Here is a 19,177-nt window from a genome sequence, read left to right as displayed (position 1 = left end):
TCAGCGACTTTTTTGAAAATTACTGGAGCCTCCAGTAGATTTTTAAAACTTGAAATTTCCCCAACATTAATTTATCAAATGGAGTTGGCAAGCTGAAATTTACTTCTTCGCAGACTACATGGTGGTTTCAAATGGTTTTGAAGCTTCCAGCTACTTTTAGGGAATTTCAATTTTCCAAAAAAACGTCATACAACCTTTCAAAAAGTTGCTGGAGGCTCCAAAACGACTTGAAATTCACCAGCAGTCAACTTCATAGCGTATTGAAATTAGTTTGCAGAATGAATTTCAACTCTCCATCTTAGTTGATGAAATTTTAGGGAAATTTTAAGTTTCAAAAATCTACTGGAGGCTCCAGTAATTTTCAAAAAAGTCGTTGGAGGCTCTAAAATGACTTGAAATCCACCAGAAGTCGTTTTCAGAGGGTGTTAACATTGGAGTGTAGAGTAGATTTCAGCTTTCCATCTCCATTTGATGAAATTTTGTGAAAAATTAAAGTTTCAAAAATTTGCTGGAGGCTGCAGGATTTTTCAAAAAGTCGCTGGAGGATCCAAAACGACTTGAAATTCACCTGCAGTACTTCGTAGCGTATTGAAATTATTTTTTAGAATAAATTTTAGCTTTGCAACTTCACTTTGATGGAATTTTGTGGGAATTTCGAGTTTCAAAAATCTGCTGGAGGCTCCAGAACTGCTCAAAACGGGTTGAAACCGTTTCCAATCGATTTGGCATGTCGAAAATAGGGTATATCCCAAATTTCAGCTTTCTTGGTCAATTTGGTAAAATTTTGATTTTTTCCCTCATTTTTGGCCTAAATTCGATTTTCAAAAATTCACCAAAAATCGAAAAACGCACTTTAGCACTTGAAATTTTGACAGGTGATAAGTTTTTGCATGATCTTTCGATCTACCTTTGTAAAGCTTAAAAAATTTCGTGCAAGTCCTATGTTAAAACGCAAAATCTGCGATTTCGGCTGACCTGTCAATCAAAATGGCCGCCATTTTGTAAGTAATGCCAACTTTTTTTGGGGCAAGTTTGCTCTAAAATGTTCCTTGGGATGTCCCCTTTAAGAAAAAAGTTGTCCCGGAGGATCGGCGGGGGGGGGGTGCAATTACTCCTATTGTCATATGCCGGACTAAATAATACATAATTTTTCTGGATTTTAATTGGACGTTTTTACGTTTTATAAAAATTCAATAATTTGAAATTGAAAAATAGGTTGAGGTTCTTTCATTGAAATTTTGAAGAGTTTTTCCGAACTTGTTGAAAAATTTGCTGCTTTTAAAAATTAGATGCATAATTATATCACTAGCCATAGCCAATCAGATGCGAGTATTACAATATTGAATATTGATCATATTTTTAGACGGTTTATGGGTTTTAATATCGAATTATCGACGTCAATTAAAAAAGTGTTTTAATGGTTTTATTCGTATTTTTCAGCTGTACAGAACAAGAATATTCTTATCGACCAATCAGGAGCCCGAAGAATTGGTATCATTGCAAGAGTTGAAATTTTACGCAACACTTCTTTCCGTTGAGTGAGTACCGATTTATATAATTTTAAAATTTAATTTAAGAACTTGATCAAGTGTTTTGTTTTGTAAAAGTTAAGAGAAATAGGTACTGAAAAATAGCATTAGGTATTAATGAATGATGAGATACGTACCATACTGATGACATAATTATTTCATATTTTTGACCAATCGGAAGCTGGTAAATAAAGTATTCGGTTGTGACAAGTTTTTGTTTCCACATATAAGTGAAGGTTTAAAAATTATAGAGCACTTTGGTACTGTCGGTTTTCTGAGTCTTTTCGAGATCTACTCGTATATCGGGTAAAGCTGAATTCTGTTTCTGAGTTAACTTCGCTTTGTTAAATAATCAATTTTACACGAATGACGAATTACAAAACACGATACTTTTTAGCATAATGTTATTCAAATTACGTCGTTTTGTTTTGAATTAATTCTAGCCAATCAGAAAACAATTAATTGTTTGTACGATGATTTCGGTACGGTCGCAAAATCTATCTCGATTTGTACGCTACGTAATACGTATTGGATAAATTTCAACTTCTAAATATTGAAAGTGGAAGAATTCAATAGATTTTTACAAATGATATAAATTATATCGCGCAGAAAGTTGTTTTATTCATTGGGCGGTTACGGTTATAATTATACTCGTAGGTTAGATTTCAAGAAAATTTAATGAATAAAAATACTGACATTACTGAGAAAAATGCGATGAAAGAATATAAAATGGATTGACCAATGAAAAGCGAGTATTTGAATAAGATAATAATAATAATATAGTCGTCAGATTTGAGATTTCCAAGGTTTTTGTTTTACTGTACCTAGTTCGAAAATGAAGTAGAAAACTTGAACATAAAATGTTGCGCCGTTGACACTCGATATCAGGCAACTTTTCCAACTCCTAAGTAAGTATTTGTACTTCTACTTTGTTTTCCAAATTCCGAAACATTTTGAAGAAGCTCAAAACAATCAAATAAACATTCCACTCCAATAGTCGCTTCTGATTGGTCGAATAGTAAAGATGTTTTATACCGGTTAACATTATTATTCAACTGATTCTATGAATGTTTGAATGATCAATTATCCAACATTGCATTTTTGTTTACTATAAAACCGAATAAGAATTTACCATAAAAAAAATCTAATGAAACTTTGAAATGAAATACTACTCCGTAGCTGATTTTAACTAGGTTATATTCTTTAGCTTCTGATTGGCCAGTTTAAAATTTACGTTTGCAATTTTTCTTTTCTCAACCTTGCCGGCGAAGTTCCACAGTTTTTTGTCACAAACCCGCTTCGTAGCTCGAATCTCGAATGAACAATTAAATGAAAGCTTCAAATTTGAATACCTACCTAATTCTTTAGTTTATTTCGAATCCAGCACCTGCATAAATACCTATTGTAAATCTATAAAACAGCGAGTTTTTCAGTTTTTGACCTTGATCATTCAACCTCGAATAAATTAGAGAATTGGATGTTTTACTCCTCTACATGAACTTTTTTAAATAAATCAGGTTTATTCGAAAGAAATTTCCAAAAAATTACTCCTATAAAAAGTTGAGAAATCTGAATCGGAGTTTTATTATCGTTAACCAATCAGAAGCGAGTAATTATTTATTCGCCTTTGATTGGTTTTGGAAAATCGCAATGGAATGAAAACTTTTATCTACGGTGGTATTCTGGTTTTTCATGTTTCATCGGAACGATGACCGAAGAAATCAACTTTTTCAACGCATTTCGATCTATTTTCTCTTTAGCTAGTTTCGATGAAATTCATATAATCAAAGTAAGTTTCGAATACCGAACCTTTACTCATTTTAAAACGCTAAAAATGTCATACCTACTTTCGCATTTTAAACACAACTTTTAAATATCGTCTCCTGATTGGTCGAGTTGAAAACTTCGAATGGCAACAATATTTTTTAGCTTGAAAGGTGAATTATTCATATCATTACTATTCGATGTTTCATCTAGTCGAAATTCTTCAACGTTCTTCCAGAAAGCTCATCAAAGTTGGAAAAAACTAAATAAAGATTTAATTTCCAAGTAGGTATTCGTGAATTTATTATGCAAAAGTAATGTGTTTTCAAAGTTGAACCGTCGAAATGAAAATACCCCTTTCTGATTGGTCGAGAACCAATTGAAACTTTCGTCTTTTCTTCTGGCTCTTCGGTGGCTAGGTAGGTATGTAATTTCTATTTTGTTTTCCATCTTTTTTTTTGTTTGTAGAAATAAATTTATAAAAAATGAAAATGATATTGAATAGTTAATTCCTGATCTGTCATTTCATTTGTGTGTTCCTCATTCTCGCGTTCATAAATTAATTGTTCTAATAGGTACTCAATTTTGATTGGTCAAATCAAAATAAGAGAAAATATTACATTTTTTCTGCCCAGTTTCCAGCTGAAAGTTTAATTTGAATGATTTTGATTTCCGAATATCGCAAAATTTCAGAAAGTTCAGAAATAACTACGCCATGTCCATGAAATTTTTGAAAAATTAACACTGTTGGTTTGTTGCAAACTCACAATCAGACCAAATTTTTGTTAAAAATCTTTACTTGCATGTTGGGGTTTTAAAAATCTCATCTTGTACTTACCCGTTTTATTGATAAATTATTACCTACACCAATAATTTTTCGTTGAAAACCAAAGATAATTTGAATAACGAGAAAAAAGTTTAATTGAACTAGTGACGAAGGGACCACTTAGGTAATAGTAATTTTTCTGACATTTAAAGATACATCTTAAGGTCTTCGTAAAATCCCGTGCAAACCATTAATAAATTACACTGATTTGCTGAAAATTTTATTGTGCAGTAGTCGACGTGATTGAGTGTTTCAAGTACCTACATATTATGTAGATAATTTGTGAAAAATTGAAAAAATTAAACATGTTGCTGTTAGGAAATGGTCCGTGTAAACTTGTTGACTCCCTGCTGTAATTCTCAACAATACATTTGTTGCGTTGTCAGGGATTTGGACGGAAGCTTTTCCACTTCTTGCGGCGCCTACACTTATTGTTTGCTGCCTGCCGTTGACTTCGTACCTTATCGATACATTAACTCTAGAGTCCACATTTTCGTTTGTAACCTTAATTGTAGTACCGCGAGCATATGTAGATGCCACCAATACCAATACAAAAATACCGAACAAGGCGAACTTCATTTTGAATTTTGTAAACTTTAACACCGCGACTTATTACTACATAGTTTGAAACACTACAATGAAAGATTTTATACATTTTCTTCCCAATTCATTTTGCAGACTTATCGACAGAACGTGACTTTTGGTAACTAAAATTGCAACTAAATATTTCACGGGTCTGGGAATTTATCGCTTATGGCCTACGAGTGTTTTGCATTTAGTGTGGTTTTAACGATTTGAATTTTCTTTACGTGTCTTATCGGTGACCATTTCACTTTTGGAGACGAAAAATTTGACGAAAATACCAATTCTAAAATTTGTTTTACATACCAGTTCCTGCCAAAACCACCCGAACTGTCATTTCATTTGTATATTCTTCTTCTCGCGTTCATAAATTTGTTCAAATAACTACTCAATTTTTATTGGCCAATTCAAAATAAGAGAAAATAGGCTATTACATTTTTTCTGCCCAGTTTCCAGTCTCAAACTAAAGCTTGAAAAGTTTGAAAGTTTAATTTGAATGAATTTTTGATTTCTGAATATTACTGGATGATGATGATGATGATGATGGTGGTGGTGAGATAACGTAAATTATTTTCATTTTGTAGAAGTGAGTTTCGTATATGCTTACTCATGTTTATAATGCAGTGTCTAATATTGTACGATGAATTAACTTAATCGAACTCGCATCAATCTCACAAAATATGTACATGTAATGCTCGGCGAAAGAAGAAAAATTGCTTTCAACCATTGATATTTTTATTGGTTATTTTGTGTGTAGATTGGACCAATTGAGTAAATTTGAATAAAAAAACATTGAAAAAATAATATAAGAAGATACTTAGTTAAATGTACCTACCTATAAATTGGAACGCGGTATTCTTAGGTACTCTGATTTCATTGAAAAAAGAGGCTAAGCAAAGTACTTAGGTAAAAATCAGGTGATCAAATTTATGATGAGAATTATAACGATTATCAAACAAATTGCAAATAATGAATACTCAATCACTCGAGCTATTTTCAACCATTCGTATTGAGATCTTTTCGACAGTGATTCCCCACTAATGAAATCTTCATCGGTTGTAACGTCTACTGACAGTATTCTATTCAACGTATCATTTTCGCCTTCTTTTTTTTCTGAATCGGGATCTTTCTAAAGTTGAAAACATACAACAGTGATGAATAAGTAAAACAGAAAACCTGATGCTAATCAAATAAAATAATTATATGTTTTCGAACAATAAACATTGGGTAGATGCTACAAAAAAGAGTTGGCAACTTGTGACCAAAATCCAGCAGAGACCTTTATTTTGAGATGAAAGTTACCCACAAAAATTTTTATGAAATTGGCAAAAATTATTAAAAATTTGGCATAGTTTCGTTCCAAAATATTTCCCTAATTTCAGGTAGAAAAGTTCAGTACTCAATTACCATGATCAGCGATGGATGATATGATTCTGATTTTCTCGCCAATCGAACTAAGTAGGCAGTGATGCAGCTGGATGTTCCCATTATTGATATCAACACGAGGACTCCGATCACTGAAGTAAAAACATTTAGGTATACATATCGCAGGTTCAAAGGCAGAAAACTTTTACAAAAAGTCTTGAAATACACTCTTCGTCACTTACTGAAATTGAACGCTGACACGGTGAAATTAGGAATCGAATTCGCAAACATCGCCAAAAGAAATACAAGAAGTAGTAGAGATGATATTTTCGATGGTAGTTTATTCCTATTTATTGGCGATATCAGGAATGATGGCAGCGTCACTAAACTCACAGCTGTAAAACAGGACATTAGGTATGTTGTGCATATGAGTACCTATACCTACAACCTACCTAATTTGACTTGATTCAAAAGTTGATGTACAATAAAAGTATGTATCTCCATACAAACCTACGAACGTCAAGCATGATACGATCTGCAACGAATGACTTTTCATCCTGAAAGTTATTTCTACGTCGAAGTAAGGGAAATGAAATTCTTTTGTGATGTTAGTGATTTTCCATAATGATTTCACTTGTGGTATATCCCATTTGTCGTCTTCTTCTTCTTCTTCCTCAACATTCAAATAATACGAGAGTATAGGTTATATAATAAGTTTTTATTTGACCTAGTTCTCAGGCACTAGCGCTAAAAGCTTCAAACGCATTCAAAATCATCAATGAAATGTCTTTGACAAAACTTGCACAAAACATTGAACTAGAAATCCCCCCCCCCCCTCAACGAAAAACCCCATAACGTAACCGTATGACTCCAAAGATAGGAAAACATCAGTAAATGAAGCTTACTATTGGCCAAATGCATGGATCCATAGCTGGTGTATTGGCGGTGAAATTGAGACTGCACTTTTGAAGATCCCACGGCCATCTATTAGAGCTCAGATCGCATCTAGTAGGAATTTCAATTGACGACCTCCAAATCATGTAACCAGCGCCAAGTGATATAACCCTATGCTCGGGCCTCCCTAAAATGTCGCTATTGAAACCATAGCCTCGGAACAAGTTACTGAAAGTTTTTATAGTGTTATTTTGATTTTCAAAGTGAGATTGTTATTATTTTGTTTTTCTAGCGGAGAATATTTGATTACTTGTTTAGTATTAGAGTTGGCTTCCAAATAGAATTAGAGTCGAGATCTATTTGTAGAATTCCTTGTCCTTCGGATTTTTGGGGGTTCCAAGCCATTCGATTATCAAACCAATGCTGCAGTATTCATGCTAAGTATATGAGTATACGTTTTGATGCAATAGTGGTTGAAAGGGTTTAAATGTAAGAGATTCAATTACCAGTGTGATTCTCCCGATCAATAGAAGTATTCCATCTTCGATATTCTGTTAAATTGAATTTCATACATGAATATATAATTTCCATCGTAAACCAATTGTAATGCTTTTAAAATGTGTAAAAACTTACAAAATCCATGTATGTGAGATCAATTTCAACTGAAGGTCGATTTGCAGTACTTTCATTGAGTGCAATTGCTTCGGATGGCGGTGAAAGCATGTCATTTTTTGAAAGCAAATAACTGACGAGCTTATCCGTTTTGATTTTGACGTCTATTGAAAAATTCAATGTGATAATCCATGAGGAAGATGATTGAACCTGATCAGGTCAAATCAAATTCGGGCACTTCCATGGATTCTTTTGTTACTTTTATGAATGATCTATTCACAGTTTGTGATCGAATTACATCTGTTCAGTAAGGTAAAATGTAAAAATAATTATTTGCATACCTGGTGGCACGGTCGCTTCGCAGTAATGTCTATTTGTATATGTCACGCTTATAAAAATTTGTAAAATAGAAAACTTTACTAATGTTTGGTTGAAAATCATTGTAACTTAATGGTTAAAACAAAGTAGGAACTCGTGCGCAAAAAACAGAACTGTGATTTCAAGAAGGAGTTCAGCATGAACTGAGTAAGTAGTAGATATCGTTGAGGTATCAGGGACTACGGAATACGGATGTGGAGATAACCATTTAATAGCGGGGGGGGGGGACAAACCTCGTTATTTCCAAAGTGGCGGATACATTACGTAGAAAGATGAGATATGAAATAATCGAATAGAATAAAAATTTCTTGTGTGTAGTTTCATAAGTTGAATGAACGAAACTAGCTAGGTAGAGCATAGCTACAATTTTCTCATATAGGATGGCAAGAAAATAATATAATTTGAGCATAGAAAAAATGAAATTTATGTAAAATAACTATAAGTTTTTTTTAGATATGTAAAAATACAACCTAGGAAGTCATTAAGCCTAAGATCTCACTTACTGGCTTCAAAAGTAGAGAATTCCGCATCGATTGCATTGTTTGTTTGGTATTTTTCAGCTTTACAGATCTCCTTTTACCAACCTACTCTCACGGACCAGACGACCAATCAGGAGCCCGAAGATTTCTATCGTTGAAGAGTTGAAACTTTATGCAACATTTTCTTTCTGTTGAGTGAGTACCTATTTGAATAATTTTGGACCTTGATCAAGTGTTTTGTGTTGTAAAAGCCAAGAGAAATACTGAAAAATAGCATTATCTACGTATTATGATAATATTAAGATCTAAAACCAGTCACCGATGCTGTTTGAGTGTTCGGTTCAGCACGATACCATTTATTTCCACTTTCAAGAACAAGTACACTGATAATTTTCCAAAACTCAGTGTACGTATAATTACATGAATCATTTTTTCAACATCTAAATTGACCGAAAGCACAATCCGTCAGAAATCTGATTACGAAGTACAAAATGTAATGCTATTAACGTTGTTTTATTTTAGGAGATTTTTGGTTATTCATAAATAAGAATTATGAATCCTGTTTTCCAATTGGTCAAAACGAATATGAAATAAAACAACGTTATTGGTACGGCATTACGTACAAGGATATCGTGTTTTTACTGTCTGGAATGAAAATTACCATTTTTTTCTTTTTGTGGGGGGGGGGGGCATTATCTGTATTTTCTTGAGTAAAAGTAAATTATTCATTGGGGGGGGGTGACATTATTTATATTTTTGATTTGACCAATCGGAAACTGGTATCAAAATGTTCGGTTATGACAAGTTTTGTGCTTTGCAGATTCGATACTTAATTAGAGCGCTTTGGATTTCTTGATTTTTCGAGTCTTTTCGAAATCTACTCGTCATGTAACGGGTTAAGCTGAATTCTCTTTTTGAGCTTACTTCGCTTTGTTAAAACTTAACCGAATCAATTTTACACGAATGACCAATTGCAAAACATGATACTTTCAAGTAGGTATAATGATATTCAAATTACGTCGTTTTGTTTTGAATTTATTCTTACCTATCAAAAAACAATTGAATGGTTGTACGATTACCTATCTCGATTTGTACGCTACGTATTCGATAAATTTCAACTTCTAATAAATAGCGAATGAAAAATATTATAAAAATGGAAGACGAAGAACACTACAGATTTTTGTCCCGGTGAGATTTTGAAAAATATCGATCTCACTGGCCAATCGGAAGTGAGTATTTTCGTGTTTTGAATATCGATGATTTGAAGCTTACGTAAAGTTGTGTTTCTTTGAAAATTAAGTTTTCTTCATTGGAAGCTTACGGTGAGGTTAGATTTTAAGAGACTTTGATGAATAAAATACCGATATTGCCGATGAGGCTGAGAAAAATGTGATGAAAGAAGATAAAATAGATCGACCAATCAGAATCGATTATTTGAATAAGATATAGGCGGCAGCTTTTTAGGGTTTTTGTTCTATTTTAGTTCACAAATAGATCAGAAAATTTATAATATATACATACAAGCAACTTTTTTAACTTTGAGTAACATCTACTTTGTTTTCCGAATTTCGAAATATTTTGACGAAGCTCAAAACAATCATAATATAATTAGTTCTACTCCAATACTTGCTTCTGATTGGCTGAATGACGAAGAGGTTCTACCGATTAATTTTAACAATCAACTTCTGGGTCGGGAAATTTTCAAAAAACACGTATTAACAAAGAAACTATTCAAGGTCTCTCCAAATTGAATTACCATTACCAAGAAGTCTTTTTTTTGAACGGTTTTGTTGATAGCTCGATAATTTTCAAATCACCTCATTTAAAAACCGAAAGCAAATAAGTAAATGAAGGCCAAAAGCTCGAAAGTTTGAATGAAACTTATTAATTTCCAATCAACGAGAAAATGAAAACACTGTTTTGACCAGTATAACGTAATATGTACTTTTGTAAATGCTGGCTTCTGATTGGTCAACTCAAAACTGTATGCGAATGACTTGGTTTCTTGGCAAGATAGTCAACTTTTTCTACATTTTCTTTTGCAATTTTTCATTCATTTGTATTCATAGCTTCTGATTGGTCAAAAATAGATTTTTTAATTTGTTATTTTACGTAGCATGATCCTTTTTTCTAGTGTTTTTTTTCATTTTCATCAATAAATTCAAATGCTTTCATCTGATTGGTCGAACAAGTAGGTACTTGATAGCTTTTTTTTATCATATCAGTTCTCAGCGTGAATCAATACCTTAGTATTTTTATTTCCAAAAGTTGTATTTTTGAGATCGGAAATACATAGATACCAAAATGTCCTATTCAAATATCGGTCTTTGATTGGTCAAAACTACCAAGACTGTTCAATTCCATCCACAAAACCGGTCTCATTATTCAAATTAAATTAAACTACTCAAAATCTATCATCTTTTTGCATATTATTCTAAGTGTGGGACGTGAGTAATGACAATCACGTTATTTTGCGTTAAAATTTAATTGAAATATTGCATTACCTATGTTGAGAAGTTTCATTTGAATTCTTCGGCTTCTTTCAATAATGATTTCACTCTTTGACCAATCAGAAGTGCGAATTGAAGCTTCCTTCTAACTCTTGAACTTGTTCAAGATCTACCGCGAAAGAAAACACCGGAGTAGTCACTGTTATTTCTATAATGAAAATTCAGCAAAATATTGTTATTTTTAACCAATCAGAAGGACGCATTTGAAAAGCCTTATGCAGAGGTGTGTAGGTACATGGCTAAAATGAAAAATCAAAAAAGTTTAATTTTTTGGCTGATCTGAAGCCAGTAGTAGGTACCTACTGCAGGAGGAGAATATCAATACCCACTTGAAAATAAATACAAAATATTTTCGCCTTTCGAGCGAGAAAACTGAGGTTGAAAAAGTTCACATCAAAACTCATGCAAAAACCTGAAAGGTTGATAACGATTTATTTTTGATCAATTAGAAGCAAGTGAACGAAAAATGTAGAAAAAATTAGCATTAAAAGTCTATTTCGATTATACTTCGTAAAAACTCAAACTTCAGGACATACATATAAAACGCGATAGATGAATGCGTAGTATCGTGCAAATAACGTTGTTTTATAATGTTGTACTCAATCTGACCAATCAAAAAACAGATGGTTATGCTCATTTTTAATTTGTCAGAAAAGAAATAAGTGAACGAAAAATGTAGAAAAATTGGCATAGAAGTCCATTTCGATTATATTTTGTGAAATCTTCAACTTCGGTACCTAATAAAACGCGATAGATGAATACGTAGTATCGTGCAAATAACGTTGTTTTATGTTGTACTCAATCTGACCAATCAAAAAACAGAAGGTTATGCTCATGCTTAATTGCTCATTTTTAATATTTGTCAGAAAACATGTACCTGAAATAAAATAACTACATAAGCATTAGTTTTATTACTTCTTATTTTTGACCAATCAGAAGCAAGCGTGTGTTTGAGCAAATGATTACTGTGACTGAGCAATGTATCGTCAAAAATCCTGAAGATCGATTATTCAAAAATTTGAGCTTTGTTTGAAAGTGCTCAGTGCTGCGTGCGAACTGTGAATAGGCTTTTCAAAAGAAAGATGTGTTTTTGATTTTTTGCACTTTGAGGAGACGAATCGCGCAGCTTGGTTTCATTTCAATCAACATAAGCAAGTAGTTTCAAACCCTTTTGGCTTTTTTCAGGAAAGAAAATGGTCATATTGTGTAAGTTGTGAGTGGAAATTTTGAAAAAGTTTTCGGTAGAGCTGGAAAAAACATGTGCGTTTATTCGACCAATTAGATTCGAGTATTCAAATGTGTTGTTTTGTCGGTTGTTTTTTTTTTGTAAAAGGCTGAACACTTGAACAGATTTTTATGTGTAGAAAATTTTGCAAAGTTGTTGTTGTCGATAATTTGATATGGCTGAAAAAACATACGTTCTTTCACCAATTAGATACGAGTACCTACCTACATGAGTTGGAAACGGTTTTCTATATGGCTGAAGAGTTTTTGCGTGTGGAAGTTGAAAAAGTTGCTGTTGAAGCTGAAGCTTGAAAAAACGTGCACTTCTTCAACCAATCAGATACGAGTATTTGAATTAGAAACGGTTTTTCAATATTCAGCTGATTTTATGAATGATCAATTACCTATTCAGCATCAGCATTTTTGTTTACTGAAACCTAACGAGAATTTTCCATTCAAAAAAATCTGTCGGAGCTTTGAAATGAAATAAATGTACTACTTTGCAGCTGAAATACTCGTAATTATTTCAGCTAGGTTATTTAGCTTCTGATTGGCGTTAGCGGATTTTACATTTTTATCACGAACCCGCTTCAACTCGAACTCGAATAAAAAATTGAATAAAAGTTTCAAATTTAAGTACCTACTCAATTCTTTAGTTTATTTTGAATCCGGTACTTGCATTAAATTTTGTAAATCCGAACAGTGAGTTTTTCAGATTTTGATCTTGATAATACATACCTACAATTACTTACCCCTCGACTACAAAGCGTATTCTACTTCGGCTGATCTAAGTAAAAAAATAATGTAAATTACGTGTTCTGCATAACGTGATTAGTTTTGGTCAATTTCAATGGAACAAAAATTAATTCATCATTCTACTGTACGGTGGTATTTTGGTTTTTCATCTGGTTCTGGATGAACGAGATCAGCTTTCTCTTTTGTAAGCTTTGATAAAATTCAAACAATCAAATTGAACTTCAAATACCGAACAGTTACGTAGGTACTTATATTTTCAATCCCAAAATAATGTCATACTTTCGAAGTTTCAAATCTCAAACATGACTTGAATATTGCCTCCTGATTGGTCATTGGTCAAGTTAAAAACTTTGAATGGTAATAATATTGTCTTTGCTTGAAAAGCGAGATATTCATTCTTATATTAAACGTTTCATGAAATGGAAATTCTTCGAAGTTCTTCCAGGAAGGTCATCGAAGTTGGAAAAACTAACTAAAGCTTCAATTTTCGAGTATTCGTGAATTTATATGGGAAAATATTCCGTCGAAATGAAAATAGGTACTCCTTTCTGAGTTTCTGATTGGTTGAGAACCAATTAAAACTTTTTCGTCAGTTTTTCTTGTGTTCTTCAGCGAATATTTTCTATTTTATTTTCGGTCTTTTTTCATAAAACTCAAAACAGTCAAGTTTTTTTTTGTTTGAAATGAATTTATAAAATTACAAAGAAAAATGACGTTGAATAATAATTATTCTTTTGTTCCTCTTCTTCGCTTTCAAATTTGTTCAAATACTCGATTTTGATTGGTCAACTCAAAATACTAGAAAACGTTACTCGTTTTTCACCTGCTGAGTTTTGAAGCTTGAAAAGTTTAAACTTTAAAGTTTGTTTGATTTCTGAATATCACCGGATGATGATGGTGGTGGGTGAAATAACGTGAATCATCTCCATGTTGACTGTTGTCACTTGTACAGAACTTGGAATTAATTAACATAGAGTAGAAATGAACTGAGAATTATTATTGAGATGGAGAAGTAGAATAATTTTCATCTTTCTAATCGAGTGAATCAGCAACATGTAAACTGAAGGTGTATGCAAATAATGAAGATAAAATTAACCAACGAACGGTAATCCGTATCTATTTTGCTTTGTAATGAAAATTTTTGCAGCTGTCGATGTTATTTCATTGTTATGTCAGGCCAAGCCAATCGTCAATCGTGCATTCGTGCTCGGTTCATCGGTTGATATCGGTTTTTTTCGGAGAGATTTAATACTCCGGTATCTGGAACCCATCGCCTGAACGCCAGCTGAAACCTTTGTTTTCGTAGTTTTCGTTCTCGCTCGCTTTTTTGTTTTCTTTTGTTTTGTTTCTTCATTACTTGTTCGTTTTTTTGTTTAACTCGTGTCGTTAACGCATACATTGTTGCGCCAAAACCTCAATACGTTCGAGAGGAAAAGTTTCCAAAACTAGTGTAGAATGTTCTAGTAATGGTGTAGCATTTTGGTCGTGTGTATGTTCGGTGAGTGTTTTCGAAAAAGTTTCGCGAATTTCAGCATTCGTTGGACACTCGTATGAACTTCAAATCAATCAAAGTACCATCAAATACTTTCTCTTCACTAGCCAGGAATCCTTGTTACTGAAGTTACTGAGAATCGTTTCAAAGAAATCAAACTCAGTTCGCATTTATGACCGAAGAGAAGTATCCCGTGTTCGTTTCGTAAACTAGAACGGTCACTATCAAATAGGTAATAATCCTTCATTCGTAAGATAAAAAATGAGTCAGATGTATGCATGATACATTGCATATCTAGATAGTACATTGCTGAAATAATTTCTAGCATAAGTTTACTATTTCAGTCAATTATGAATATCGAAGAATACCATAACGATAGCTTAGCTGGATCTGAGGACGATCTGGACGACGATGAGTTATACTGTGAAGAACACCCAAATCTCGAATGTTTCGATAGAGATACGTTGTTGCTCGAACAACGCCGTAATCGCGAATGTAAAAGATGCAAAGCTAATAACTACGATGGTAAACGTTCAATCTTAATCGTATATCTAATTAATTACTCGAATACAGTGTAGTTCATTATACAGAAAATGAATCTTTCGCAGATTACACGGGTACAATAAAACCAGCGGTCTTCAGCGACGTACCCAAATTAATGGAAATAGCTTGCGTTAGCATAGCTGCGACTTTATGGAACCACGTAAACGTAACCCGTGCCTTATTCCACGTTAGCAGAAGATGCGCTAGAAACAGCCCAAAATGGATATCGTTATTCGACAAAGTAGTCGGATTAGTCGACGAGTTATCAGTATCACCATCTTTAGCCAAAGATATCAAAAACCACGTACGCATGTTAGGAAACGAAATCACCGATTGGGTATCGTATCATTTCCGAAGCGTGTTTTTAAAACACGGCCAAGATAAACACGTCTACAGTCTTATCTATCACATTATTTTACACCCGAATGGCGCCATCGATTGCAGAGAAACCGCTCGAAACATGTCAACGTCGCCTAGGTTGAGCGAAGTGGAAAAATTCAAGTTCTTCGCCACCTATTGCTTGGAAAACGAGATGGTTCAAATGTCTCCGTTGGTGCTGATGAATAATTTCTTGGATTTCGTTAATTTCTCCGAACATCCGTTGATGTATTATTGGTATTGTTATTTTAAAAATCAACTGTTCAAGATACCTGTGCCGGAAAGCCTGTCTATCGATAGCTTTATGTTCAGACACGCTAAAGTAGATAATTGGCCATCGAAGGAGTATTTTTTCGATCGTCTGAGTTCCGATGATCAAGTCAGACAAGCTATCTGGTTAATAGATAAACACGCCATTACGTATCAGAAGTTAATTCTGGATAAATTGAACGAAACGCAGCGTCTTCTCGTGCACATGGAACGTCCGATTAAAATCGCATCGTACTATGCCCGATCAGGATGCAACTGGAGAGATCTTCTTGCAACGTGGTACGAAATCCGCAACTCGATTGACGAAGATCAATTCGTTAAGATATTTAAAGAATTGCTGAAAGCTTCTACCATCGATACCGTATTAAGTGAGATATGGACCAGCGCATCGAGCAATTTTAAAACTCGAGTTTTGAATAACGATAATCATGGAATCGTTGAAAACGTATTGAACGCGTGGAAATGGGCTAACGAGAGCGAATTCATTTTTACCATGTTACAAGACGCCGATTTGAATACTAGACAGAGAATCATACGAATGAAATTCTTCACCGATCATTGCGACGAGTTACTCTCGAATAACAACTTATCGATTATGAATCGTTTAATAAAACTGTGCCTTCCCAACGTCGAAGAAGCGTTCGAATTCAAGTGTAATCTGGCAATTAATTCGAAATGCGTTAAAGATAAATGCTTGACTTTTTACAGCGCCGGAAACATCGAAGGTTTGAACGGTTTTCTAGCTGAGCTGTTATCTACCGATCACGTGATTCGATACAAGAAGGATTTCTTGATGTCTTCTTTGGGTATTTTCAACGGTATTATCGCCAGGTTTTACCGAACCAACGTCAACTCGGCTGTTATTTTTGCTGTATGGTTCGATATTCGTGATTTGATCACTCGAGAGCAGTTCGTACTCGTGTTCGACGCATTGTTAAAAGGATCGATCGACGATACCATTCCAACGACTGTTTGGAACACCGCCTGCGATGATTTTAAGCATCATCTTTTAAACCAACAACGTCACATCATCGGTGAAGTTCTACAATCGAGGGATTGTAACGAGCTCTTTTTCGCGATGCTTCGAGACGCGAACGTCGACACCAAAAGAAGCATTACAAAGCTGCAATTTTTCCGAAACCATTGCGAAAAACTACTGTCAAATGGTAACTCGTCGGAATTCAATCGTTGTCTCAACCTGTGTCTACCCGAAGCTCAAGAATTACTGCTGTTCAAGTACGATATCGTGACCAATTCCGATTATGTGAAAGACCGTTGTCTGTCGTTCTACACGTCCGGTAAACTGGACGACATGAACAATTACCTGAGTCAGCTTTTAACGCCGGATTTGGTTATTCAGTTCAAAAGACACGTCTTGTCTCAGTCTGCTGGTTTTCTCAAAGATTTGATCTCACGTTTCGAGAAAACGACGACGAGTACTTCGGATATATTCATCACGTGGTACGATATTCGCAGCCTGATCAGCCTCGATCAATTCCTGCTCGTTTACGGTTCGTTGTTCGATACAAAATTCAGAGATTTTGTCAGCGGTTGTGATCTGTTGTTCGCCATGTTACTCGACGAGAATTCCGGTATAATAAAAGAAATCACGGCGAAGAATTTCTTCTACAATTACTGCGAATATTTATTACTAAAGCAGAATATACCGGTGCTCGATCGTTTGACAAATTTTTGTCTACCGGATACGCAAGAATTGGCTCAATTCAAACAAATCCTGCTCGTTAATTCTCCTCACGTGAAAGAAACCTCCCTCAAGTTTTATTCCACCGGAAACACGAAAGGATTAAACGATTACCTCAAGTATTTCTCATCGCCGTATCCGCACGTCGTTGCCGAATTCAAGAAGAGTCTGCTAACTTCGCCCGAAGGGTTCATCGTTTGTTGTAATTTAATCGATTTGGAGCAACATAATTTACTAAACGTTGTTATCGTTGACGGTTTAACCGACGTGAATGCAGCTGTAGCGTTCAAGAAACTATTGCTTTCTTCTCAGTCGGTTGTTTCTAAACTTCGAACTTTAATCATGTCGGGCCGTCTGGCATCCGTTCAAATTTGTATCGATCGTCATCTCACATCGATCGAAGATATTGTCGCGTTGAAGAAGAAACTGGTCGTTAGTCCGAGTAACATGATACGTAAACTATTGGATAAATTCGACGAATCGTACTGCCAAGCTGTGTTGTTATGGTATTTCGGAAACGAGAACGCTGTTCAAGAGTTCAAACGTTTAATGCATGTAGATACGATTTTCGTCGACTTACTGAAAGAATGTATTTTCGAAAAATTCGATCGCTTGTTAACCAATTGTAAATTCAAGCCTTTGATGTACGTACGTTTCGACATCGTTGATCGGTTTTTAAACTGGTATTTCCAGTCGTCGGCCGCTGTGAAGGAATACAAAATGAAGAGAATTTACTTCCATCAGCAGATCGACGTATTCAGTACTCTGTTGAAAGCTAAGAAGTGTAGTCTGCATTTGAAAGAGACGGTTAAATGGTTTTTACAGAATGACGTCGCTGAAATGGAGAAATTCAGGTCGAATAATCGGTTTTTAAAAATTCGCGAATTGACTGGATTAATTTAAGTGATTTGTTCGTTATTTTACAAAAATTATCAACTTGGAGTGATTTTTTGAATGTTGTCCTTTTCCAACATTTGTTTGTTGTTTTTTTTTTGTTTTAGTTAGGTTTAGATTTAAAATACCGTTTGCTTTCTGAAAGCATAACGACGTGTGGTTCATTTCGAACGATTTGTTTCTCATTATTTTAATTTGACAGTATTTTTTTTTAATTACGTGAATAATTAATGTATATTTTTGCCATAACACCTTCGTATATTTCGATTGGTGAATCGAGTTTTTACTGGTATTTTTAATTTTTGTTTTTACTTCCGATGTGTTTTCGTCAAGTTTTTACAGTTTTTAGCTTAAAATGAACATGTCGATTTATCTTATACTTGGTGTTCAATTGAATATTTTGTCATCTCTCTTATCAAATCTGAAATCTCATTGTGTTTTTTAATTTCTAAGTTACGAGATTTTTTGCACATATTTTAATACTTTTTTAAAATTTATGCTATAGGTAATAATTATGTTGATAAAAAACAATAATATATCAGTGTGTTTCAAATTTTTTTCATGTCGAAGTTATCATTTTTACGGTTATGAAGTTCCATTCTATTCCGAATAGTTCAAGTTTCAAGTTTTTGATTCTGTTCTGTTGCATTATTCAGTTTATTCAATTTACTTTCAGGAACTCTACGATTTTTGTGCTCGTTTGATTTACTCTGTCCCTTTTTTTTTCTGAAATCCGATGAACAGTTTGATAATTTGATTGTTCTTTCTTCTCCCCTTCCTCCTCATAATATGAGTAATTAGGTACACGAATTTACGTATCTCATTTGATAAGATATAGATCGAGGCGAAGCAGAGAAAGAATTTACGATCAAGAACTTGAAATATGAAACGTTACCTCTTAGTAGACGATCTAAGGAATCTTTTATGTTTTTTATTATTATTTCAATCATTTTTATGATGAAGTTGAAATAAAATTACT

At 34.0% G+C, this 19,177-nt stretch overlaps 3 protein-coding genes across 4 annotated transcripts in view; 2 read left to right on the top strand and 1 right to left on the bottom strand.

The window, feature by feature from the left end:
- Positions 1-19,177, top strand: part of LOC135849010 (puromycin-sensitive aminopeptidase-like) — a 71,852-nt gene that overhangs the window by 33,631 nt on the left and 19,044 nt on the right. For both annotated transcript variants that reach the window (XM_065369139.1, XM_065369147.1), the window contains 2 exons: positions 1,441-1,538; positions 8,511-8,624. The gene's annotated coding sequence lies outside the window, so the exon portion shown is untranslated. The remainder of the gene's footprint in view (positions 1-1,440; positions 1,539-8,510; positions 8,625-19,177) is intronic.
- On the bottom strand, positions 5,419-8,097 carry LOC135848993 (5-hydroxytryptamine receptor 3A-like). The gene is made up of 9 exons (XM_065369119.1): positions 7,914-8,097; positions 7,594-7,736; positions 7,467-7,511; positions 7,271-7,383; positions 6,972-7,188; positions 6,577-6,739; positions 6,309-6,461; positions 6,109-6,218; positions 5,419-5,830 (listed from the first exon to the last, which is right to left on the bottom strand). Exons 1-9 carry the CDS (start codon positions 8,011-8,013, stop codon positions 5,615-5,617), a joined length of 1,260 nt encoding a protein of 419 aa, XP_065225191.1. The 5' UTR covers positions 8,014-8,097; the 3' UTR covers positions 5,419-5,614.
- Positions 13,674-18,524, top strand: LOC135849001 (uncharacterized). Its single transcript, XM_065369129.1, has 3 exons — positions 13,674-14,643; positions 14,756-14,936; positions 15,020-18,524. Exons 2-3 carry the CDS (start codon positions 14,762-14,764, stop codon positions 18,205-18,207), a joined length of 3,363 nt encoding a protein of 1,120 aa, XP_065225201.1. The 5' UTR covers positions 13,674-14,643; positions 14,756-14,761; the 3' UTR covers positions 18,208-18,524.

Source organism: Planococcus citri, chromosome 1 (genome assembly GCF_950023065.1).
Source record: "Planococcus citri chromosome 1, ihPlaCitr1.1, whole genome shotgun sequence".
Classification (NCBI taxonomy): Eukaryota; Metazoa; Arthropoda; class Insecta; order Hemiptera; family Pseudococcidae; genus Planococcus; species Planococcus citri.
This window is presented reverse-complemented; position numbering and strand designations above follow the sequence as displayed.